Source organism: Sinocyclocheilus grahami, unplaced genomic scaffold, assembly GCF_001515645.1.
Source record: "Sinocyclocheilus grahami isolate Dianchi unplaced genomic scaffold, SAMN03320097.WGS_v1.1 scaffold637.1, whole genome shotgun sequence".
NCBI classification, from domain to species: domain Eukaryota; kingdom Metazoa; phylum Chordata; class Actinopteri; order Cypriniformes; family Cyprinidae; genus Sinocyclocheilus; species Sinocyclocheilus grahami.
In genome coordinates this window covers 548,043-575,412 of record NW_015505816.1, presented here as the reverse complement: position 1 = coordinate 575,412, position 27,370 = coordinate 548,043, and the positions used below count along the sequence as shown (strand labels likewise).

Below are 27,370 nucleotides of genomic sequence, written 5' to 3'. Positions count from 1 at the left end.
GGGGAGAAGAAGGAGGGGCTGCTTGAAGAGCAGGAGGAGGAGGAGGAGAGGAGCACAGGGCGTATGTAACTCTTTTTTACTTTTCCTCTCTATTTCGTTCTCATTCCCATTAGTTTTCAATCTGATGTGGCTCTCCGGTGGGCTCCGGATGACACTGGCGTGACGAGGAGGCCGACAGCATCGCGTGATTGGCAGGTGACGTGATTGACGTCCACAAGGTGGCACGGGGTGAGTGGACTGCTCGTTTCTCCTGAACACACTGTATTGACCAGATGTCATGTGTTTTGGTGTTTGTTTATTGAGCTATTGCATGATGTGATCAGTCATCAATAACGCAACACATCATATTTACAAAAACACAATCACTCATTATTATTTAAGCTATTTCAGTTGGATGGTGTGACGTGTTATTTTTTTCTATTTGATCAGTGATATGAATTCATCTGGTCTTAGAATTGTATTTAATTTCCCGTTCACATGTCTATTTTTATTATTAAAATTATTGTTTACTAAGTTTTTCTCTTTATATTAATTGAAATATTGAGAATATTAATTTAATAATCACAAGTAATTTTTTGATATGAGAATATGAAAACTGTTTAAAAGTAATAATTGATATTGTATCATAAACCCATCATTACAGGTTCCCAAAGTTTAACATTTGTTTGCAACTTCCTCTCTCTCTCTCTCTCTGAGAGTCTCTCATGTCTCTCATATTTTGATTGTCCTGCCCTTGGTAATATAACAAGTATTAAACTGAAACATGTAAAACACAAACAACCATCAACTGCCAAAAAAAAAAAAAAAAAAAAAAACCCTAGCAAAATCATAGGCAGAGATTGCGTAATGTCGGACCTGATCCACCAATCCATCTCAGAAGCATACTTTCTCATGTATTTTAATAATAATATGCCCCAGGCCTGTTCAAAGACTCCACTTGTCCTTCCTGTTGACTTAACTGACTGATTTAGTTTGTTTTAGATCAATTACAGTATGCATTATATATAATCTCCCACTTATTTAGTGACACCGTGAATGACCTCTGACCCCAAATGTCAAGGGCACTGAGAGTCAGAGGTCAGATATGATAACACCTGTTTGTATGGTAAATCTGTACAGGTATATTCTAAATTGTTAGTAATCATTTTTGCAAAGTCAGCTCAAAGGAGTGGGTTTAAAACATTAGTTTGTGTGTGTGTGTGTGTGTGTGTGTGTGTGTGTGTGTGTGTGTGTGTGTGTGTGTGTTTTTGGTGTGTAGATGTGTAGATGTGTGTGAAAAGTGAAGTTTGCAGTTCTGAGAGACAGGTTCCCTCTTGCTCCCGCTGCTGTAACGTTCAAAACTGTTATCTAACGTATCCCGACATGCAGAGAGAGTGAAGGAACAGGCAAAAATCACTCGGATCAAAATGCAAAAAAGATTGTATGGGGGAAGGGGGCGGGGGGTAACCACACCCTCCCAAGAGCCCTCAGCGACTTGCTGTATCTTTGCAGGCAGAAGTCATGCAGATGGGGTTAAAAAATATAATGAGTCATTATAATGTATTCAGATGTTTCTATGCACAGTTCCCACTTTGCATTGAAATTAAAAACCCTGTTTTACTAGAAAGTGTGTTTGTGTCCCATCAGTTTTAAGAGAAGTTATGCTCTCTACTGTACAAAACTTTGGGGTCGTGAGATTTTTTTTAATGTTTTTTTTTTTTAAGTCTCTTATGCTCACCTAGGCTACATTTATTTGGTCAGAAATACAGTAAAAACAGTAATATTGTGAAATATTATTACAGTTTAAAATAACTGTTTTCTATTTTAATCTATTTTAAAATGCAATTTATTTATGTGATGCAAAGCTGAATTTTCAGCATCATTACTCCAGTCTTCAGTGTCACATGATTCTTCAGAAATCCTTCTGATATACTGATTTGATGCCACTTTTGATCACTTTAATGGGTCTTTGCTGAATAAAAGTATATACATTTCTTAAAAAAATAAAGTCATACTGACCCTAAACTTTTGAACGGTAATGTATATATGAAATATATATTCACATTTCAGTGCATTTCAGTCATTTAAACATTAGTCATTGTGTCTAGGCCTTTACATCAACCATGGAGATCATCAGGAATTTAGTTTCAAAGATTTTTGAGGCAGTCATTTATGAGGCAAAGGAGATTTATGGACATTTGTAGATAGCACAGGTCAGGGAAGATAAGCTGAACGTTGTCAAATTTAGATGTCAATGTCGTATGTGTCAAATTGAAACCCATTTATAAGTTGTCTGCGCAAAGGTTATAAATAAACTTCCTTATCCTGTTTGTTTTTAGATGCTAGCACAAACACACATGTTGTGGTGATTCCGTCTCTCCTTATTTCTTACTCTCTCACTCTCTCTTCTACACACAGTCATACATGCATACACAAATAAAGTTAGGCCTGCAGTGCACATCTTGCAGAACCAGTTTGGCAAGACCAGGTTTTAATAGCCTTGGTATATGTGAGTGTAGAAATTTATACTCATATTTTAGCAGGTTAGGCCAGGGCAACAGCAAAACATAAACTGGCAGCAGTTGGAACCTAATCAGGCATTGATTTAACAAATCTTTATTTTTTCATGTTTTCCTTTATTATTCCTTCTTATCCTTATTCGTAGGAAGACGAGTGAAGAGGCAGGTGTGCAGGAACACCAGTATGGCTATGGAAAGCTTTCCTGAACTCCTGCAGAAACTGCGGGAAGTGCATGAACATGAGTTAGAGGGTAAGACCAGCCATCTTTTTTTATTTATTTTATTTTATTTTATTTTTTTGAGATTTTGCCAATAGGCAACTTCTGAAACCAATGACGATGAACTGTAAAAACATCTTTACATAACCAAAAAAATAGATAACTATTGGTCACATTTACTGTTGCTCAGCAAAATTTCTCAGATGAAATCCAGTCATTTCAATTAGGAATCTGCAAGATCAGGAGTTTCGATCGAAGGCAAAAAAAATTCCCCATGCAGATTTTTCTCTTGGTTAAGTCGGTCACATGAATTTGCCGCATTGACAAACAGAAAGCTGCTTGGTTTGAAAGTGACTTCCATGTTAGGTTTGCTTTATAAATCGCTACACTGTTGACTATGGACATTGGACCTTGTTTGCCTGCGAAATCTTGCTAATGTGAATGAACAACAACAACTGTATAAATAAAATCAGCAAAACAATAAAACAATGCTATGAGCTCACAAACTCTTAAATTAGCAACATTTTGAGTATAAATCTGACATTGTTTATTCACCATCATGTCATTCAAAGCCTTTTTGACTTCCTTTTTTATTCTTTTATGTCTTTCTTTCTGAACACAAAAGGTGATAGTTTAATGAATAAAGGTGGGGTGAATTCAACACTCAATGGCATTACATTGTGACTCACATTAATGCTTCATAAAGCACCCAAAAATGTCAGCAAAAATAAGCCTGAACATGATATTTGAAGGAATAGTTGACCAAAAAATTTAATTTAGCTGAAAATTTACTCAATGTTAGGCATTCCAAGATGTAGATGAGTTGGTTTCTTCATTAGAACAGATTTGGAGAAATGTAACAGTTTATCACTTGCTCACCAATGGATCCTCTGCAGTGAATGGGTGCCGTCAGAATGAGAGTCCAAACAGTGATAAAAACATCACAGTCAATCAAACTTCTGAAGTAATAAATTGCATGTTTGTAATAAACAAATCTATCATTAAGAAAACACTTCTAAACAAACTTGTATTTTGTCCGAAAGCGACAGTTTAAAGTTAAAACGTCTTAACTATGAATTTGTTTATTACAAACATGCAGCTCTCCACTTCACTGGAATTGTATGAATTACTTGTGGATTATTGTGATGCTTTTATCAGCTGAATTCAACAGCTAATTTTTATTTTTGGATGAACTTTTTCTTTAAGTTAACTCGTAACAGCTGCCACTTCTTTCTTATGTGCCATCTAATAGTGATGAGAAGTTCGGATCATTTTACCGACTCGGACCTTTGAGTCTCGTTCAGCAAAATGAACAAATCTTTTTTCGAGTCATTTCGTTCATTTCGTTCATTTTAGCAAAATACAATTAAAATGTTACGTGTTACTTCCCTAACACGTCTACTAACGCAAACGTTGATCACACTACAAACAATACAAAACTGCAATAAGAAACAGAAAAGATTAATTCATTGTTTACCTGGGTCTTCAGTCTATGATTAGCTCACCTCACCTCTTATCTGACAAGTCTGCGGGTTTTCCGAGTCATTCGTTCATCACGTGACAGCCCCATAAACTTAACCAATGCAGTCTGAGCCGGAAAGAGAATTGATTAGTTCATCTCTCGAGTCTTCGGGTTTGAGCCGTTCCTTCATCACGTGACAGCCCCATACACTTTAACAATGCAGTCTGAGCCGGAAAGAGAATTGATTAGTTCTTTTTTTTTATTTTTATTTTTTATTGAAGATATAACATTCACAAGGGGATACAGTCATAGCAATAAAATACACACACCCAGAATACAAAACAATAAATACATAAAGAATAATAAAAATTAAATATAAACGGAACAAAAACAAACAAATAAAAAGTTAAACATCTTTTTTTAAATAAATAAATTAAAATAAAAAATAACTTAAATGGAATGTTACACATAAAATGTCAACTTCAAAGAATATACAAAACCCTTACATCAAAGTCAATATTTTTCCCATCAATACAGTAGTTTTAGCAGCTTTCTTATTAAGTGATGAGCAGAGAGATTCAGAAAATATCAACACAAAAAATCTTAAAATTGGGCATACAATCAGTAACTTTACATTTGTGAAGATGAAATAGGCCAAAAAGAGTTAACAGTTTTAAGATAACATAGGTTAAGCTTATGGGTCTGTCACGTGATGAACGAGTGACTCGAAAAACCTGAAGACTCGAGAGATGAACTAATCAATTCTCTTTCTGGCTCAGACTGCATTGGTTAAACTTATGGGGCTGTCACGTGATGAACGAATGACTCGGAAAACCCGAAGACTCGAAACAGGTGAACTACTTGACTAATTCCAGTACAGAACCTATAGGATGTTGCGAATACGCGACTGAATGAATCACTCCCCGAGACGACTCGTTCCTCCCGAGTCACATTAAAGATTTGTTCAAAATGAACGAATCGTTCAAGAACGACCCAGCACTACCATCTAATGCTTCACACTCCAGTTGTCCAGATTCACAATGTGTTTTTTTCTCTTTCTACAGGATGGCAAGAGAAAGTGCTGGAGCTGACAAATAAAAAGAATATGTGAGTGTGAATGCCATATTTTTCAAGCTAAAAACATGACTGACATCATAATTGACATCTACCTCAAAAATGGTTTATGTGCATTCTGTTGTAGCGATGCAAAGCGCATAGAAGAACTTTACAACAGGAACCAGCAGATGAAAGAACAGCTGCGGATTCTTACTGAGAACATCAAACAGCTGGGTCTGTCACGTGATGAACGAGTGACTCGAAAAACCTGAAGACTCGAGAGATGAACTAATCAATTCTCTTTCTGGCTCAGACTGCATTGGTTAAACTTATGGGGCTGTCACGTGATGAACGAATGACTCGGAAAACCCGAAGACTCGAAACAGGTGAACTACTTGACTAATTCCAGTACAGAACCTATAGGATGTTGCGAATACGCGACTGAATGAATCACTCCCCGAGACGACTCGTTCCTCCCGAGTCACATTAAAGATTTGTTCAAAATGAACGAATCGTTCAAGAACGACCCAGCACTACCATCTAATGCTTCACACTCCAGTTGTCCAGATTCACAATGTGTTTTTTTCTCTTTCTACAGGATGGCAAGAGAAAGTGCTGGAGCTGACAAATAAAAAGAATATGTGAGTGTGAATGCCATATTTTTCAAGCTAAAAACATGACTGACATCATAATTGACATCTACCTCAAAAATGGTTTATGTGCATTCTGTTGTAGCGATGCAAAGCGCATAGAAGAACTTTACAACAGGAACCAGCAGATGAAAGAACAGCAGCGGATTCTTACTGAGAACATCAAACAGCTGGAGAACAGGTGTGTGTGTGTGTGTGTGTGTGTGTGTACCTACTTAACCATATTTTGGGGACAAATTTGTACCCAAAAGTAAGCTAAACCTGACAAAATCTCCAAAAACCTCCCTTTGGGGACATCCTCATTTGTAAAACTGGAATAAAAATAAAGTAAACAAAGTAATTTTTTTTAATTGTAAAAATGCAGAAAGTTTCCTGTAAGGGGTAGGTTTAGGTGTAGGGTGATGGAATATACAGTTTGTACAGTATAAAAACCATTAGGCCTATGGAATGTCCCCATTTAGATAGCTAAGTAAACGTGTGTGTGTGAGAGAGAGAGAGAGAGAATTTTGAATTTGAAAGACACCTTTATTAAACCAGTGTTTTCAATCACAGAAAAAAACTTTTAGAAATACAATCCAAAATTATAAAAAAAATAAATAAAAAATAAAAAATTTTAAAAAGCAATCAACAAATCACCATCTTCATTAACTGTACATAGAACCTCATTTATAATATTTTCAGGACCAATCTGATCCCCAACCACAACAAGCACATCTTCCACTGTGGCATTGCCTTCAGGAGCACACCTGAAACCATTACGAAGCGATAATGATGGCGTCTCGGCGAAAGACGCCATCCTACCACACAACCCAAAGACAATGCTCTTTCAAATGTACGCTTTCCAAACCATACAATTTTGAGAAAGAGAAAGGGAAAAAAAAGGAAAGTAAATGTAATAATGTAATTAAATGTAATCTCACGCACCACTGCCCACACTGGATGTGTCTGTCGATCCTCAGGTTGCGAGCCGGGTTGTGTGACAGGTGTACAGTCACTCAGGATGTAGCTAAAAAAAGGCAACAGGAGTATGAAAACTCCCAGCTCCAGAGTCTGCAGCACATCTCTTTACTGGGTGAGCTATAAATAGAGCCTTTATATGAAGAAGAAATGTTGTGGCATTGACCATGTTGATTTGTTTTATGCAAAAAGATTTCTTTTGAGATATCATTAATCAGGCTTTACACAAATGCTGTGTAAAGCATTTAAAGCATACAGTAAAATGGTACTGTTTGAAATATCTGTTATCTATTTTAAAATATTATGTTTTTTATTTACTTTTATTCAGCAAGGATCCATTAAATTGATCAAACGTATTAATTTCTTTCATAGAGGTCACAAAGAAATATAATGAATATTAGTGATATTCTTGTTTACTGCTGCAGTGAGTGAGATGAATGCACTAAAGAAAGAAAACGACAGACTGAGAGAGGAGCTGAAGGGCTTGAGGGATCCATCAAAGTGAGTGGCCAATGTTCGCAACATGCTTCCTTGCCATATCTGTGCAAGTATTTCCTGTTGTTTCTCATTTGCAAGTTCTGATCCTGTCACATAGTGGCACGATCTGATTTACTCTACCTGTAACCATGCAGCACTAGCCAACATACTGTGGTCTGTACAAAATTTTGATCAAATATCTTTCGATGTTGGTCACTTGTGGTCAGGGCCCGTTTAACAGACTAGTACAATGTATTGTATATAATAGACATGTGTAATAACTCCTTGCTTCACCTTTCAGTCGGCAGAATGGTCATTCTGAGGACGCAATCACCCAAGAGGTCAAGGTATCACCTGACACAGCAGTGGCTGCTGTGACTTTACTGGCCTCAGGGCTGAAGTCCAGCCAGCCTCCACCAGGGGACACCACTGTACCTGCAGCGACTGTCAAACATGAGACGGACAACAGGCCAACTGACATCCTGGGTAAGTTACCGTCACGGCAGACATTTCTGACATATATGAGAACCAGTGCGGTTTTATTCTGATAATACTTTAGATTACTACTACTGAATATACTCAATATAGCTTAGCTTGTTCACATCTGATGAGAAGATTTTTAATGTTCTTTATCCTGTACAGAAAAAGCTTCTGAACACAAACTTATGCAAAGCTGGGCCAGGGCATTTTCATTAGTAAGCTATAATTTGTTTTTGCTCTTTTAAAAATGGTTGTTTTATAGTAAATCTTGTTCTTTTTTTATTCTTTTTTGTTTCATTGTTTGCTGAAATTTGTGTTTCTCTCTTTCAGGAGTCGAATAAGCCCATGTTGCCCATCTCAAGATGGGGCACAGACCACTGTGCTGAAAGAAGGTGAGAGCCATTTGTTTGTGCTTCGGATGTGTGCGCTCAGAAAACCGTATATCCGAAGTTTAAACTAATATGGTTTCAGTGCGATATACATGATAATCAAAACCAAACGGATGTTTTTAGCAGAGTATTTGAGTTAGGAGCTTTAAAGACACAGCCCTATTCTGAAAAAAGGGGCGGGGAGCATCAGCTCATTTGCATTTAAAGAGACATGCACGAAAACAGCGTGTTTCTGCTTCCACTCAAAATAGGCATTTGAGTGGAAATGATATAATAAATGATATGTGGGGTATTTTGAGCTTGAACATCACAAACACATTCTGGGGACACCTGAGACTTATATTGCATATTGTAAAAAGGGGCATAATATGTCTCCTTTACGGTGACGCGTCTTAATTATTCTCCTCATACATCCACAGATCTTCCAGCGTGGACTCGGTTGAGCACAGACATTCCTCTTTGTCTCCTTCTCTTCCATCTCCTCTTAGTCTACTGAAGAACAATCCTATTTTTTCTTCTGTTGCCTCTGAGGAACGTAACAGCCGGCAACAAATCCATGCCCCTGTCCCTTTCCGCCCACTTCCGATCAAGACCGGCCGCCTGTCTATCCCGTGGTCGCTCTCAGAATCTACTGACTGGGTAACGGTAGCAGCGGGCGGCTCTGGTGTTGGTAGCGGGATAGCAGTTCACCCAAGCCAGACCCCAATTCCCAGCTCAAACATACTGCGTTTCCCTAAACTGGTCCCACCAAGCAGTGGCCACCAGTCTCGCACACATGGCCCAACACCTAGCGGTCTGCGGCCCTGGTCCCGCAGAAACCTGTCAGAGCATGCAGAGAGTAGAGAAAAGAGAGTGACAGAAGCCGTTTCAGCGCCGCCCCAGTGGAAGGTCTCAGCAACGCAGCCAGAGAGGATTTTTGGAGAGAAACTGAGAGAGGACGAAGAGGAAGCACCGTTAGACCTGTCTGAGTCGGGCTGTTCAAAAAGCAAAGAGAAAACACACTCACAGAGCGATGTATCTTCGTCTTCGTCTTCCTCACCACCTGCTACACTTTCATCGTCATCTCAATGCCCATCAAGCCCTCAAAGTGACCAGCAGACAGCAGACAATAATACACAGGTAGACTTCAAATGATCCAGAAATATGTCCTCAATAAAGAGTTTGAGATAAATGTTTGAGACAGTATTTAATTAGTGTATCCTGTTAATGCCTGAACAGAAAATCTTGTTAAAATGACTATCATGAAAATATGTTAATTATACTTATAAACTGCATATCACAGTATATTACCAAAGCTAAAAATAGTCAAGTTAAACATTTCCGTTTTCTTAACAGTTTCAGTTAGTTTTCACTTTGCGAGCTAACTGCTTAGCTTAATGCTAGCTTGGTTAAGAAATACTCGGCTAGACTACAATAACCCAACAAATTAAACTTTTCGCTTTCTTTAGTTTGCTTTCAATAAAGCAGGCTACCAGTGTAGCAAAAAAAGAAGAGTTTTTCTTTTAAAATGAGCTAATACAAGATAATGCAGTTTTGATCAAGCATTCAGGATATTGCACGAATAGCATTCCTTGCTCTTTGACATGGAAAAGGTTCTGCTTTGTCTTTGTTTTGTATACTGTATACTAACTGTTGCACACTCCCACATGAAAAAAATACTATAGTAATTTATAGTAAATACTATAGTTTTTGAACCATACTATAGTAAAGTGTATTATACTGTAAATATTACAGTATTTACAACACTTTGTTAATGAATGCTACAGCATACTGTAGTATTAACTGTAGTGAACTGATAAACTGTAATAAATACTGTAGTATACTTTAGTTTTTACAACAGTGAACTGTAGTGTATTGTAGTATAATATACCCTAGAGTTGTAGAAAACTTTGTACAGTATTGGGTAAAGTAATTTGTTTATATTACTATAGTTTTTATATATCGCCTCATCATCTATAGGACTGCCACAACAAATTAATTCAAGTACTTTACTATAGGATGGTTCACTATAGTATTTTACTAGTAAATTACTATAGTATTTTTTCATGTGGGCTCAGACTAATGTTTCTTTGTGTTTGCATTGTTCCCGTTTACGAAGAAAAAAATAGATATTGTGGTTTTGTTAAATCAAGGACACAGTGTACTGTTTCGTTCCTTCTTTTAACGTAGTTAAGTTGTGGCCACAATTTAAATAAAACAAAGGAACAAATTAGCACAACATGCCTACAACTGACCTAAAATGACTTAATGAATTCATGTTTTAGCAACAAACTCTGTACATATTTGTATTTACGAGTATGCAAATAAAATTGCCTGTGATGTTCGATTCACATTACACAGCAGGAGGAAGCACAGGAAACATGTAAGGAACAGGAAGAGGTAAAGGAGGGTGAAACATCTCCAGCAGCTGAAACATCTGTCAGCTCAGAGAAGAAGAAAATCCCACCGCTAACCATTTCCCTGCAACCAGGTAAAGCTTCACTCTTGTTGGTTGGTTTAGGTTTATTTGGATTGTGCTAAGTTGAATTGGACTGTTTTGCCTTGCAGTTGTGGTTATGGAGACACTTAAATCAGGAGTACAGGTAATCTTAGCCCTGAATTTATGTTATGTCATTAAATTTCAAACAGCTTTATGAGATCAGTTCTAACTTCTGCTTTGTTGTGGCTGGTGGTGAAGTTGTCCGATCATGGCAGCAGACCAATGGCGCAAGAGGAGAAAGAGAACAATAACCTTGAAACGAGCAGAAAAAGATTTGGGCAGGATACTGATGGTAAGAGATCATATTTTAATCATTCATTTTTTTATTTAAAGCTGATTCAACTAATACATTTAGCATCTTCTAAAATGTCACTTTTATTGTTTTGCCTTAGCTTTTTCCCAGCGCTCACTAAAGGAGAAGAAAATTCGTCTGAGCAGGGGACCTCAAGAAAACCATGTAGACTCAGAGCAAGGATGAAGGTCTCATTTGTTTTTCTCTGTTTTATGTTAATTGGCTTTGCTTAGTATTTTCACAAACGCTTTACTTCATATATTTATTTTTTATATATACAGGCAATGGATTCAGCTATGATCTAGTTGCTGTGGTTATGCAGACACCCATTTTTGCTTTCACCCTTCGCCGCCAGTTTCCAAGTTCGAATCTCTGGTGTTCGCTTTAGTTTTCCAGAAAAACCAACACTAGATTTCAGCTACACCTCTGTCAACATAATTCTCATGTATCAAACAGAATACATAATGCAGTCCAGACTGGAATTAAATAAGATCTATTAGTAGCATGTGCAGCTATAGTTGTTCATACTGTACATGGGTAAATTTGTGCTGGATGAATTTGTTACTTCACTGAGTCAATTTCCCAGCAATCGTTAGCTGTACAATAACAGGAAGCCAGCTGTTTTTACTGACAAGGGGGCTTCTTAATAAACTTATCAACTAGATGTGTTTTTATTTCCTCGGTTTCACTTTCTTCTTCCTCTTTTCACAAGTTATTAATAAGCACATACTGTATAACATGAGTACATATAATTGCTTGCTGTCGTGTGTTGTGAACATTGTCATGTCAGTCCTCAGTTTATGTTCATTCTCTCTTCCATGTAAAATTGTTGCATCTCATCTATTTTTGTCTCTGTCTGAGTACTACAGCCTGCTTCTTGTAGATGTGACAAAATGAAAAACCCTCGGCTTCCCCTTTTGGTTTTTTTTGAGATGTCAAACATATTTTGTAATAGTGAATTTTCCACTTACAGCTGTAAAAGCTGCAAAAGGAGGAAGGGTAAAACTGTGAAGAAAAAAAGTATACTTTTTTTGAACTTTCTGTACCATTGTTTCAAACTAGCTGTAAACCTTTCCTTTGCACTATTTTTTGATAGTTAGAGATCATTTGGAGATGATCTAATACTAAAGTTCCTCTGATACGTTAGTTCCTCAACTAATGTCTATCGAATTAAATACAATTATAAGACCATTGCATAAACTGATGGCTGTGGTCATACTTTGTGAACTATCACCTGTAATGGTTTAGGATGTGGGAAACACCTGCATTGTTGCAGGAAGAGTGTAAATCATTTTCACTGTGAAGAACAGTGCTTTGAGTCATTGGAACAATTCAGAATTTTCACTTGAACATGCCGATCACCACCACAACACTTAACTTGCTTACCTTTGTATACTGAACAAAGGTGTATGAGTTTCAAGTACAAAGGTAGAAATCCTAATAAAAACCCTTGCATCAACATATCACACCTGACTTCTGTTTTCTAATTTTCTAATAGGAATGTTTTATTTGATCCATGCACATATATGTTTTGTTTAATATTCCTAGGTGTCCGATTTCTTTTCTCTCTTATAAGTACTTGCATATTGAGAATGAAGTTGTTTTGGCTTAGTATTTATTAAAGAAGAGGTAGATTTATATACAGTGGGGCAAAAAAGTATTTAGTCAGCCACCAATTGTGCAAGTTCTCCCATTTAAAAAGATGAGAGAGGCCTGTAATTTTCATCATAGGTATACCTCAACTATGAGAGACAAAATGAGAAAAAAAATCCAGAAAATCACATTGTAAGATTTTTAAAGAATTAATTGGTAAATTCCTCGGTAAAATAAGTATTTGGTCACCTACAAACAAGCAATATTTCTGGCTTTCACAGACCTGTAACAACTTCTTTAAGAGTTTGTTTGTCTATTTCCAATCCAATAATACATCTGTGTGTTTCTGTCTGTGATTGTGCACTATAGATACACTCAGCTCGCTCTTCTAATCTGTTCTCAAGCAAATCTTGTCTAAATATGCCTTTGTTATTAATTTTGTTGTTGTTACATTTTCACTTTTATTTGAACTTTATCATCACTTATATTTGAAATCGCTCTTATTTGTCAAAATTTGAATGATACTTTGAAGGTTTATTTTTTTCTCAGAAGTGATGTGACGTTGCAAAAAGGTTTTAAACAGCTTTTTTTGCAACCTTCACACAAAATACCCTGGTTTCACAGTGTTGTAAGAAGACTATTGCGTGAATAGGGCATGCGGATATTGAAGCGGAATATTTATGACCGATTTCCTCTGACTACATGATGTCTCAATACTCACTGAGCTCCCTACATAGACAGCATTTTAAGCGTTATTAGAGCTTGATTTGTTTTATTTTTTTTTATTATCAGCTCGTTATGAATCGGATGGGTTCAGTGTGTATGTATGAGCTGAGCTGACTCGGAGCGCGCCTGGTGTTCTGAACTGTTGCCTAGGAAGGCATCTCAGTAGTTTTTGAAACACGGCCCCTAACTTCCTCTTGGACAGTACAGCGCGACAGTCTCACTCTGAGACACAGAAGCGCATCAGTGTGATGGAGGAGGCGGTGTGAAGCGGATTCAACATCTCGGTTAACTAGAGAGATTTTGTGAAAAAAAGAAATATACCTTTCTTCTGGATTGCAATTTAAGTGGTGAGTTCGCTTCTTTTTTTCTTTTTTTTTACATACCTTCTTAGTGTTTTTATTTAGTTAGGTTTTTATGTTTCGTAATTTCTATTTTATATCATTGTTTTTTGTGTGTCTGACTCGGAGCGCGCCTGGTGTTCTGAACTGTTGCCTAGGAAGGCATCTCAGTAGTTTTTGAAACACGGCCCCTAACTTCCTCTTGGACAGCACAGCGCGACAGTCTCACTCTGAGACACAGAAGCGCATCAGTGTGATGGAGGAGCCGGTGTGAAGCGGCTTCAACATCTCGGTTAACTAGAGAGATTTTGTGAAAAAAAGAAATATACCTTTCTTCTGGATTGCAATTTAAGTGGTGAGTTCGCTTCTTTTTTTCTTTTTTTTTTTACATACCTTCTTAGTGTTTTTATTTAGTTAGGTTTTTATGTTTCGTAATTTCTATTTTATATCATTGTTTTTTGTGTGTTTTTTTTTCGACTTAAAGTCGATTCAGACCCTAAAGCTGATTTTCGATGTTCGTTTTATTAAACGAGGTTTCATATTCACCTAAATTAAATAGCCCTAATATTAACATTTAAAATTAATTTAATATGTCTACTCAAAGTTTTTGTCATAAGCTACTTTTTATAGATTTCCGACCTGTTTTTGTCTTTTCTCTGTAAACTATAATCCGGTCTCTTTTAGATTAATAGCCTAATAAAAATGATAGGAAAAAAGATCTACTTCATCAGACCCATATTTCATCACACGATTTAGGCCTAGCTGTTTATTCTTTTACTGAATTGTTTATTTGGATTCATTTCTAAAGCATGACACACTGTGTCAAATCCAATAGGTTACATGTTTTTTTGTTTTTTACAGTTTTTTAGGTTACATGTCTTGTGTTTGAGGAACCTGCACGTTTCTTTGAAATAATATCATGCTTTAGTTAAACTGGTACTTCCATAGTTCACTATAGTTTTGCAGAACAGAACAATATCAGAGGACACATTTAAATATTTATCTTCCTCCTCAGAGGATCCATCTCCTCATGTAAAAGGACACTCAAAAGCACACTTTACAGTAATATTTCACGTTTCTCTATTGGCTGTTGGCCTGCTGAAGTCAGTCGGCTGTGGTGTTATCTGACAGTCTGCACGTACAGTATGTTTCTGGGAGAGAAAACATAACACTGAGAGAGTCCTGACAAGGAAGGTGGAACTGACACCCCACATTTGCATGTGTGGTTAAATGAAAAGAGCTGCAGATCTGAGTCTCCCTGCGCTCCTGTGGGAAAGGTGGAGGTGGTTCCTCTCAGCTCTGCGGCTTTGAGGGACAAAATAATCTTTGGGTGGGATGGGATGGGTGGCACTGTCGAAAGGCAAATCTGAAAATTTCCTCTGGGTATGATCAGTTATCGGATTCGGAAGAAGGAAATGTACCTGTGATCAAGACAGCAATTAAGCAGGTTGAGAGGAGACTACCTGAACTCCCCTGTGAAAATAACTACTTTAGTAGACCTTTCATTAGAGTACTTATTATGTAAATAATAAAATAAAATAAAAAACCAGGACAAAATGTCAAGTTATGTTTACGGACATCAGCATTTTATTTGCAAGCGATTCAACTTTTTTGAACCACATAAATAGGACTTAAATCTTTATACTGTATGTAAGTTCATAATTCTATTGTCTTTGAATTTTGGTTGAAGTACTGTCAAGCATTTATGAAAAAATAAACTATAAATTAAGTGCTTTACTATGCTAGTGTATTTATTCAGACTTTAAAGTAAAACATTTAACATTAATAATGTTAAGAATTTGAATTTGCACTTTTTTAAAGGAAGCATTGTCATAGAAGTGTACTCTCTCTTCAATAGCCTTTATTGCAGTAATATTATATTATTTTCAAGCACAGTTTATTTAAAATATACTTTGTAGATTTGAGGTATACTACAAGTGTACATTTAATCAAATTCAATGCACTTGTTTTTCACAATGGACCTGATAAGCCAGTGAGACTAAAAAAGCATTTGAAATCAAAAGCAACACACAAGAAACAACTTAAAAAAAGAGAAAACAGAACATGGGTGAACAAGCTACAGGAAACAAGTTTTTAATGCGCCACATATTTCTCAAACCCATTGCATCTACTGAAGGACGCAACTTTAGCAGTTCTTACATTACGATTCAGTGTTCAACTGATTAGACTCTCTTTAATGGAATTTCTACAATTTACTTCTTTATCCTGGTTATCTTCCGAACAAACAGATTGACCACTGATATGAAATGTGGTGTTTTGGTTGTGGTTTTGTGTAGGGTCATGCACGTTCAGATTAAGAGTGAATAAGTTAATTATCAAGCATGAAATGAAACATGAACCTGCACTATAACAGCACACTGGACTCTCATGACAAGAGATGCAAGTTGAAGTTCCTTTATTCTTAGGCAATAGCCACAGAGAGGCCGAAGAGCTCAAAAACATGCGCTTTCCGCTCACCTCTCGTTCAAAAGTGAGGAAAAAGTCACTTTTTTTTTTCTTCCAACAATTGACCAAGTTGGAATCTATTTTTGATGGAAGGCAGTTCTTTACGTTTTGGTAGATTAATTTCTGCTACGTTCTCAGAAAAGTGTTAGGGTGTTAAGGCTAGCTGATTTGAATCAGCTTTGAACATTAGGCCTTAACCAACCACAGTTTCCACTGAGCAGCTTCCTCATGTGCATGTGTGAGCGAGTTAATGTCAAAACCACAGGCGAGAGATAACTTCAGCCTACAACATGGAAGCCAGTATGAGAAACCGGTTATTATACTACATTCACTACATTTATCGGTCAAGGTTACATTTCCCAAAAGAGTCATACACCGATTGTAGCAACCAATAGCACCAAGGGTCTCTACAATCTACACAGGCTTACAATGATTCATGTCTGACTCATAATATTGGAAATACTAATCAGAAGTATCATCTTAGGTTCATCTTGTTGTACAGTAGGCCGAAAACGTGGCATTTAATACAATTTGAGTCATATATGGCACATTACAGGCATTTTTCCATCATAATTTGTTCCATACATGCTTTTCGAGCATCAAAAATAAGCGTTGTTTAGTGGGAACTCAGAACAACCCATGTTTTGCATACTTGCTATACTGGAAATGTTGTTCTGTTTTTAAACGTAGAAGGACAACCTGCATTAGTGTCTTCTGTTGTTAACTCTTCAGGCCTCAACATGGGCTGTGTGGGGACCAAACCGGAGCAGGATCCTATTGGCAAATCAATGGGCAGCGATGACAATCGCAACCAGACAGCACATTACACCAAAGACCCAACGGCAGGCTCCAAAGCTGTAAGTAGAAGCATTTTGGAATTTCCGATTAAATTGACAAGACATCTTTTCAGGGTTATTCCTTACTGAAAAGTGCTGAGTTGCGCTAAACCATCAGAATTGGCTGTTTCAGCACATTTTGTGACTTCAAATACTGTACTTCCACTTTCTGAGAGTCTGAGAGACAGAGTAGTCTCAGCTGTATGATCATCTTGACTTTGCATATATTAATAAAATATTATATATAATATTTTTAATGAACTTGTATTTTTACATTTGTGACCCAGGACCACAAAACCAGTCATAAGGGTAATTTTTTTTTAATTGAGATTTATAAATCATATGAAAGCTGATTAAATAAGCTTTCCATTGATGGATGGTTTGTTAGGATAGGGCAATATTTGGCAATTATTTAAAAATTTGGAGTCTGAGGGTGCAAAAAAAATCAAAATATTGAGAAAATCGCCTTTAAAGTTGTCCAATGAAAGTTCTGCCAAACTTCACCAAATGAAGTTCTTAGCAATGCATATTGCTAATCAAAAATTAAGTTGTGATATATTTACAGTAGGAAATTTACAAAATATCTTCATGGAACATTATCTTTACTTAATATCTTAATGATTTTTGGCATAAAAGAGTGTGGTCCAGGGTCACATTTTATTTTTGTCCAGGTTTTGGTTATTTTTTAATTGTATTATTATTATTTTAATACTTCTCTTTAGATTTACTTAACATTTCATTTAACATTTCTCATTTTTAAGTTCTTCATCTAATACAATGTGTCATTTCATTTCAGCTTTATTCCAATTACTGAAAACATAATGTTTAATAGTTTTAGTTAACAGTATCAACACCGCTCTGTGCTTGTGCTTCTAGCTGCTGCTACCTGATTTACATAATGACCTTAAAACGAGCTTGAAATGTTTATTTATTTAAACAGATATCCTCTATTTGAAAGACTGCCTCAGACAGGTCTGTTTTTGTGCTCCGAAAAGAGAACTGAAATGTCTAGTTTGCTGTTTTAAATACTGCACCTCTTCTACCATCTACAGAACAGAACCACCTCCAACCCAGCTGCTGGGTCAGATAGTAAGTTAAATTGTCTTTGATTTCTAGTAAATAGGTAGGATGTCTCGTTCAGAATGTTAGAGTTTTGTAAAATATTGAAATACTTAACAAAATACACATTTCAACTCATATGGTTGACCTCGTGAGCAAGAGTAAAACATTCAGGGATGTGGTATTCAATGTGTCGTATACATGAAAAAGTAGCTTGTTTTGAGGTTTAGTGCAGATAGTACACTGTTTTCCACATGCATTTCATTCAACCTCAGTGTGTGCTGCAGCACTGGCAGTGCATATGCCTGCTATTAATTCTCAACCTTAATCGCTATATAAAAAGTATGCACACTTTAAAACCGTTGTACCCTGTTGGAATCGTGCTAAACTCACAGCAAGTGTTGTTATAATATACCAAGACTGGTATGACACCAGTCTGTTTCTTACTCAGAACCATAGTGAATGTGTGATCACAGCTCTTTCACACTAAAGATTCCATTTGCCTTTAGCTTCAGAGAACATTACCATAGCTCTGTATGACTATGAAGCTATGCATGAAGGTGACCTGGGCTTCAAGAAAGGAGACAGACTCAAAATCCTTCAGGAGTAAGTAAACCTGTCATTCTCAATGAGGATTTAACATCCAGTATCTCACTTCTTTGACCGATTGAATGATTGATTGACTGATTGGTGTGTTTAGGTCAGGTGAATGGTGGAAAGCAGCATCTCTTAGCACTGGTCAGGAGGGCTTCATCCCCAGTAACTATGTTGCCAAGGATACTCTGGAAACTGAAGAGTGAGTAAATATAGTTTGTGCACATTTGTAGTGGTGCCATTGATCTCACAGTAAAGGTTGTTTATAATATGTGATCCTGGACCACAAAACCAGCCATAAGTAGCACAGGTATATTTGTAGCAATAGCCAACAATACATCATTGTAGGGATCAAAATTATCGATTTTTTTATTGCAAAAATCATTAGGATATTAAGTAAAGAAAAGTTTCCTACCACAAATATATCAAAACTTAATTTTCGATAAATAATATGCATGGCTAAGAACTTCATTTGGACAACTTTAAAGGCAATTTTCTCAATATTTAGATTTTTTTGCACACTCAGATTCTAGATTTTCAAATAGTTGTATCTCGGCCAAATATTGTCCTATCCTAACAAACCATACATCAATAAAATGCTTATTTATTCAGTTTTCATATGATGTATAAATCTCAATTTCTAAAAATTGGCCCGTTATGACTAGTTTTGTGGTCCAGGGTCACATATAATAATAAGATTGTTTAAAATAATAATATAATATAATATAATATAATATAAATATTGTGTGTGTGTACACTATTCAAATGAAACTGATTCTTTTATTTAACAAAGACACGTTCAATTGATCAAAAGTGACAGTAAAGAGTTACAATGTTACAAAATATTTCAAATAAATGCTGTTCTTTTGAACTTAAAGAATTCTGAAAAAAGAGAAGTTTTACAGTTTCCACAAAAATATTCAGCTGTTTTCAACCTTGATAATATTAAGAAATGTTTCACCAAATTGGCATGTTAGAATGATTTCTGAAGGATCATCTGACACTGAAGACTGAAGTAATGGCTCAGCTTTGCAACACAGAAATAAATTACATTTTAAAATATATTAAAATAGAAAACAGTTATTTTAAATTGGAATAATATTTCACAATTTTACTGCATTTTTGATCAAATAAACAGCCTTACTGTGCACAATAAACTTTTGAATGTTTATGGTTTTTTAATATAATTTTTCATCTATTTATGTATATGTCTACAGGTGGTTTTTTAAAGGTGTCAGCAGAAAGGATGCAGAGAGACAGCTGCTGGCATCTGGAAACAAAACAGGATCTTTTATGATCAGAGACAGTGAAACCACCAAGGGTACGTTTAGCACAGTGTTAAAGCTGAAGGATTTTAGGCAAGGAGTGTAATACTGAAGCATTAGCAGTGTTGTTTTCTTACAGCGGTAACATTTTTACTTCATCTGTATCCCCCCCTCAGGAAGCTACTCTCTGTCTGTCAGAGACTGCGACCAAACAGGAGACGCTGTGAAGCATTATAAGATCCGCACGCTGGATAATGGTGGTTTCTATATTTCTCCACGTATCACCTTCAACACCCTGCAGGATCTGGTCAGCCACTACAAGAGTAAGTACAATACACAAATGCAAATATCTGGACACATTTCACTGGATAATATACCAACCTTTTTCATGAAGGATTGTTTACTCAGCTGGTTTACAATTAACAAACTGTATAAATTTGCATCTACAGAGCAGAGCGATGGGTTGTGCCAATCTCTCACTGTTCCCTGTCTGAGTCCCAAACCTCAGAAACCTTGGGAGAAAGATGCTTGGGAGATCCCACGTGAGTCTCTCAAACTGGACAGACGTCTGGGAGCAGGCCAGTTTGGAGAGGTCTGGATGGGTAAGACACATACGTACTGCTTGCTTTGATATGTATTTCTTATTTGTCTGTTTACTCCAAATACTGTTGCTGTGCAGTATGCTTTGTTTAGTAGGATCTGAAAGATTTTTCCAGTGTAAAATACAGAACTAAAATGGTTGGTTATGACTCTAAAAAGTCGGATTTTAAGCGTCCAGGCATTGGCAGCAAAATGCCAGTGAACTAACATTCTATATTAATACACCAAGTATATAACAAGTTGTTCATGAGTCCCTTGTTGGTCCTGAGCAGTTCAACTGCCTGCTGTTCTTCAGAAAAATCCTCCCACTCCTGCACATTCTTTGGTTTTCCAGCATCTTCTGCATATTTGAACCCTTTCCAACATTGACTGTATGATTTTGAAATCCATCTTTTAACACTGAGGACAACTGGGGGACTCATGCATAACTATTACAAAAGGTGAAAACGTACTGATGCTCAAGAAGGCCACACAATTCATTAAGAGACAGGGGGTGTAAACTTTTTAAATTGGATGATCAGGGTAAATTGTACTTATTTTGTCTTCTAGGAAACATGTAAGTATTTATGGAGCTTCTGAAGTCCAGTACTAAATGAAAGAATATGATCGTTAAAAAAAATGAGAAGAATTTACACATCATCATCATCGTCCTGTTCAAAAGTTTACATTCCCCGGCTCTTAATGCATTGTGTTGCCTTCTTGAGCATCAGTACATGTTTTCAACTTTTGTAATACTTGTGTATGAGTCCCTCAGTGGGAAAATATGGATCTCAAAATCATACAATCACTGTTGGAAAGGGTTCAAAACCATAGAATGTGCAGGAGCTGGAGGATTTTTCTGAAGAACAGCAGGCAGTTGAACTGCTCAGGACCAACAAGGGACTCATGAACAACTATCACAAACTATAAAAACATGAAAAAAATGATACAAAATATCGTGAATCATCCAGGAAATGACACATAGTATTAAGATTCATTGTAAACTTTTGAATGGGATCATTTTTATAAATTCAGTTATTATTTAACTACTATTATTGTCTACTTATTCAGGACAGTACTAAATAAAAAACAACATGCAATTTTCATGATCCCTCTTGTGAAGAAATGAAGAATTCCAGCGTAACTCATCTCTGTTTGCTTCTCAGCAACATACAACAAGCACACAAAAGTGGCAGTGAAGACTATGAAGCCTGGCAGTATGTCTGTGGAAGCTTTCCTCATGGAGGCTAACTTAATGAAATCCATCCAGCACGACAAACTGGTCCGTCTCAACGCTGTGGTCACCAAAGAGGAGCCCATATACATCATTACAGAGTTCATGGAGAAAGGTGTGTGTGACTCTAGACTCCACTGTGCAGAGCATGGCTTTATATTTCTGTTATTTATCTGTTTGTGTGCCTGTTTTACAGGCAGTTTACTGGACTTCATTAAAAGCGATGAAGGGAATCGTGTCCAGTTGCCCAAACTGATTGACTTCTCAGCCCAGGTGAGGCGATTTGAAGATCTCATTTGTTCAGTTCATGTGCTTTCCTCCCACATACAGAGTCACGTTCCCTTGATGTGGAAGACAGGTTTGCCTTTGTAGATTTTAATATTCAAATGCAATAACCGACAGACAGTAATATTTGTGTACAGAGGTGTGTGTGTGTGATAGAGAGAGAGAGAGAGAGAGAGAGAGAGAGGGTTGAGTCCACCATTAACATGACAATCAATTCCTTTAACTTTCTGTCACTTTTAATCCAAGATAATATCAGTTTGTTCTCTCTTGTGCAAGTGATTCTTTAAAATATCGAAATATACACTTGCGGTCAAACATAAATAAGTCACATTTTTAAAAGATGTCTCTTATGCTCACAAAGACTGCATTTATAGAAAACCATTAAGCTATGAAACTGTTTTCAAATTATAATACATGTTTCTTGAGCATCAAATCAGCATATTAGATTGATTTCTTAGGGATCATGTGACACTGAAGACTGCAGTAATGATGCTGAAAATTCAGCTTTACCATCACAAGAATAAATTATATTTTAAATATATTTAAACAGACAACAGCTATTTGAAATTGTGAGAATATTCACATGATTACATTTTTACTGTAGTTTTGTTCAAATAAATGCAGCTGCGCATAAGAGGCTTAGTGAGCATAGAAACTTCTTTCATGATTCTTCATCAACTTCTTTTATGATTTAAAAAAATCATTATTCCAAAGTTTTGACCACCAATATACATTCAGAATCGGGTAATAATGAAGTTATGCAAAAAGATATATTAGGAAATATTAGGTAAATATGATGTGTTTCATTCAAGTGAGGATTTTGAATGCAAGTGTGTGTGACAGTTGCAAAAAAAAAGGGTGCGACCTTAAGTTAAAGGGGAAGAGAATTGCAAGCACTTAACAGGACAGATGTGAATCTGCCCTCACCGATAAGAGGATACACACACGCACACACACCATTATAGCTTATCGCACCTCTTGCTCTCAGTGACAAACCCAGTGTAAGCACATCATTAAACTAAAACATACACTTAACAGGACAGATGTGAATCTGCCCTCACCGATAAGAGGATACACACACGCACACACACCATTATAGCTTATCGCACCTCTTGCTCTCAGTGACACAAACCCAGTGTAAGCACATCATTAAACTAAAACATTATTTTTTCTCTGACTTCAGATAGCAGAAGGCATGGCTTACATTGAGCAGAGAAACTACATTCACAGAGACCTTCGTGCTGCCAACATCCTGGTCAACAAGAGTTTAGTGTGTAAGATTGCTGATTTCGGACTGGCCCGTATCATAGAGGACAACGAATACACTGCCAGAGAAGGTTAGTGGGATATGCAGCCAACAATAATGATGAGAAACCAAGTTAATTTAAGCTGGTAAACTGGATACATGCATGTTTCTTTATAGGTTACTGTCAGAGGAAGTCATGTTAATATTTTTTTTTTGTGACCTAAGGTGCAAAGTTCCCCATAAAATGGACCGCTCCAGAGGCCATAAACTATGGTTCCTTCACCATTAAATCAGATGTTTGGTCCTTTGGCATTCTGCTCACTGAAATCATTAGCTATGGTCGCACACCGTATCCAGGTTAGTGTTCACCACAGTGCACTGTGAATAAAGGTCATTGTCTGGAATCTGTGCCATTTGTACCTACTTGTTTTTGTATCTCTATGACTTCTAGGATTTGGAACTATTATTTAATTGATTTAACTTTGTTTTCAAAACTCAACAAGTTAAGTTAATTAAAAATGTGTATTTTTAAAATTCGATTTAAATCAACTGCCTTATCATTTTCACTGCATTATCAAACATTTAAATTAAAAAAATATCTGAGTAATGTAAATGTATTTCATTTCTACTAAAACTCTGAAAAAATACATTTCTTGACAGTAAATTAAACTATAAGCTTTACTTAACTATATGTGTATAAAACTTAACTTCAGTAAAAATCAGTAAAGGGGTCATGGACTGAGAAACCAAAATTCCCTTGATCTTTAGACATAAGAGGTCATTGTACTATAAAAACATCCTGTAAGTTTCAGAACTCAAAACTTTCTCATAAGTCTAAAAACAGCTTATATTGAAGCCAGTCTGCTACTCTATGATGTAATAGTGTGGATAAGCACCGCCTCCGCAGAAGATGATCAACGCCTGCTTCGACATTACTGCCTGTTTAGCCCCACCCACCGATTCGTGCATGTAGTAGCAAATAACAAAAGCGGCAAATGCAGGTCTGTGTGGAAACCAAACGATAAGCTTTATTTGATGAACTTTATTTTTAATGAAATTCTAGACCACGCCAGTAAGAACCTGGGGTCAGTTGCATAAACTTAGCCACCATGTCTTAAGAACTAGTTTGACCAACTAGTAGTTGACAAGGGGTAATCAGTCTTACTTTTCCAATACAAATAAGACCAATCTACCTTTTCATAACTGAATTAAAAAATGTATTACCAGCCTTGAAGAAAAAAAATTAGATGACTAACATTTTAAGGCTAAACAACTAGTCTTTTGTTCACTTCATTTTACCGCGGATTCGTTTACAAACAAGGCACAATTGGACACAGGATTTTCAGAAAGATTGAAACTGAAAGACGATGCTATGCCGACTATATTTGATCCGACAATAATTTTGCACCATACAAGTGTGAAAAGTTTTCATTACGTGGGTACTATTGCTTTGTCTGTTATTATCGTTTGATACGTACTGAGTATTTATGCGTTTTTAACCTAAATCACAGCAGTATCCATCTGTGACGGATGTAGGCTGTCAAATATACACAAATGTTAGCCAATCAGAGCAGTGGGCATTTACTTCCGAGTCTGCCACACATGACTTCTGATGAGGAAGGTGATTTTCTGATGAGAAAATAGCCAATTACTTCTAAATTATGATGTTTTTTGATGCATAAATCTTAAGAACATTATAAGTGGACCTCAAAGAACAGTACAAAATAAAAAACAAAGGCCCATCATGACCCATTAAAAAAATTAGCCACATCAAATAAACCTACAAAAATTTCTTAGAATTAACTAGCAATAACACATTCTAGTAACTGTTTCAGTTCTTCATGGTTGAGTTCACATAACTTACTTAGTAATAACTGAGTGAAACAAACTCACTTTATGCTATTGTTAAAAAGTTTGGGGTTGGTCACATTTTGCTTATGCTGACCAAGGCTTTATTTATTTGATCAAATATATTATAAACAGTAATATTGTGACATATCATTACAATTTAAAATAATTGTTTTTTAAATAATTTATTTTAATATATTTGTATTCCTGTGATGGCAGCATCAGTGAATTTTCAGCATCAGTGTCAACTCACTTTATGCTATTGTTAAAAAGTTTGGGGTTGGTCACATTTTGAAAAACATCTCTTATGCTGACCAAGGCTTTATTTATTTGATCAAATATATTATAAACAGTAATATTGTGACATATCATTACAATTTAAAATAATAGTTTTTTAAAATAATTTATTTTAATATATTTGTATTCCTGTGATGGCAGCATCAGTGAATTTTCAGCATCAGTATCAATGTCACATGATCTTTCAGAAATCATTCTAATATGCTGATTTGCTGCTCAAGAAACATTTCTTATTAATATAAATGTTGAAAACAGTTGTGCCGCAACTTTTATGGAAACCATGATATGTTTTGTCAGTATTATTTAATGAATAGAAAATGAATATGAAATAAAAATCTTAATTTAATGCATCCTTGTTGAATAAAAGTATTAATTTCTTTCCAAAAACAGTCTTACCAGTAAGACCAATATATTACAGTCTTAACCAATATATTACAAAAACAGTAATATATTTAACGGTAGTTTTACAGTGCATTTTTTAAATCTTTGTTTTTCAATTGAATAGCAGCTAATCTGCATGTATCTATTCATCATCATTTATAAGAACATCTCACTTCAACCCTGTTGTACTGTGACATTTCCTCTTTTAAAAAAATAATAATAATAATGAGTTTTTCCTGTCATAATATTTGGAATAAATAATTATTTATAAAATAAAATTATTTTTCACCACCTGGTTCAGACAGAAGTAGGTTTCAGGCTTTATCATATCTGGTGCAGTAATACTAGCTAGCTATGGTTTCAACAATTTCAATTCTCAATTTCAACAGTAACCTTATACATTTTTATACAAAAACAATTTTGAAAAATCCTGAATTGTTAAGATCAAATTGCACAGTTTCCAGAGAATTACCCAAAACTAATATATGGTAACAGCTGATGCTAGAAACTCTGTGTTTATGGTGTGTTTAGGTATGACAAATCCAGAGGTGATCCGTGCTCTGGAGAGAGGTTACCGTATGCAGCGTCTGGACTCCTGTCCTCAAGAGCTCTATGACATCATGCTGGAATGCTGGAAGAACAAGCCAGAGGACCGGCCCACCTTTGAGTACCTGCAGAGTATACTGGAGGACTTTTACACTGCCACAGAGAGCCAGTATCAGCAACAGCCTTGAGACACACACACACACACACACACACACACACTTTGACACAACCTTGATCTTGCATAAATCCCCTTTATCAGGATGAAATGTACACATATGTAACTTATCCATGCCAACCTGACTTTATACATATGTAGTGAAATTAAATGTGAAAAGTTATAGTGATATGCAAATTAATACAATTTCAAAATCTCAATAATAGCAGTTTTATTTCTATCATGCAGAGCTCTTTGCCTTACACTGAGTGTTGCACAACAGAAGCTATATAAAGTTAGAATTTTAATATAAAACGTGAGAAATAATATTATTTTTGTCGTGTTATAACTTGTCTGATTTCTTTGTAAAAACCCAATGACAGTTGTATTTTAGAGCTAATACACACATAGTACAGAGTACACATAGAGCAATAAAATAAATTGTAGCTTTGATTGCTTAAGAAAAGATCAGTTCTAAAACTTCAACCTACATTAGGTTTCAAAGAAGTTATTGTGGATTAGGAAATGTATATACATGTATTTGCTCAGAAAAAAAAATCCATTTTAAATCATTGCTCCAAACATTTCAGGAAAAAAAAGTATCTGTACCTAAGGTAGTTATGAATATTTTTCTTTGAGTCTCTGTGTATTGTTATTTTATGAAGTTGTAAGTTTATGCTTCTTTTTTCAGATTTTCAGGTTTGGTACTTTTACAAGCCTGAAACGATTTCACATTTGATATGTATCTTACTTGTACATCTTTTGTTTTGTTGATATTTGTTTGAAATTGTGTGCAATAATAGTAAACGATTTATGTGACAATCTTTTTTTCTGATTTCCTGCAGTCATGTTGAGGGACCTTAGCTGTGGCTTCATTAAAAAATGTAAAACATGATGCTGATTATGCAGCTGATTTTCAGTACATTTTCCATGATGTAAAGTCTTTTCCAAAGAGTTATCTATAA

At 35.9% G+C, this 27,370-nt stretch overlaps 2 protein-coding genes across 3 annotated transcripts; both read left to right on the top strand.

Moving 5' to 3' along the window:
• The first annotated feature begins 27 nt into the window (after positions 1–27).
• On the top strand, positions 28–12,413 carry LOC107558240 (RBBP8 N-terminal-like protein). Its single transcript, XM_016241870.1, has 15 exons — positions 28–228; positions 2,645–2,749; positions 5,243–5,285; positions 5,970–6,065; positions 6,844–6,956; positions 7,267–7,342; positions 7,620–7,804; positions 7,961–8,013; positions 8,129–8,190; positions 8,607–9,306; positions 10,528–10,657; positions 10,735–10,769; positions 10,865–10,958; positions 11,059–11,146; positions 11,240–12,413. Exons 2-14 carry the CDS (start codon positions 2,683–2,685, stop codon positions 11,142–11,144), a joined length of 1,740 nt encoding a protein of 579 aa, XP_016097356.1. The 5' UTR covers positions 28–228; positions 2,645–2,682; the 3' UTR covers positions 11,145–11,146; positions 11,240–12,413.
• Positions 12,414–13,605: 1,192 nt separating this feature from the next.
• On the top strand, positions 13,606–26,991 carry hck (HCK proto-oncogene, Src family tyrosine kinase). Of its 2 annotated transcripts, none has more exons than XM_016241869.1 (13): positions 13,606–13,624; positions 16,814–16,938; positions 17,970–18,006; positions 18,486–18,582; positions 18,677–18,772; positions 19,788–19,891; positions 20,012–20,158; positions 20,285–20,437; positions 21,581–21,763; positions 21,845–21,921; positions 23,117–23,270; positions 23,405–23,536; positions 26,237–26,991. In XM_016241869.1, exons 2-13 carry the CDS (start codon positions 16,822–16,824, stop codon positions 26,437–26,439), a joined length of 1,500 nt encoding a protein of 499 aa, XP_016097355.1. In that variant the 5' UTR covers positions 13,606–13,624; positions 16,814–16,821; the 3' UTR covers positions 26,440–26,991. The 2 variants fall into 2 exon arrangements, with proteins under 2 accessions (XP_016097355.1, XP_016097354.1); XM_016241868.1 differs by lacking the exon at positions 13,606–13,624 and adding an exon at positions 13,859–13,970.
• The last annotated feature ends 379 nt before the right edge of the window (positions 26,992–27,370 follow it).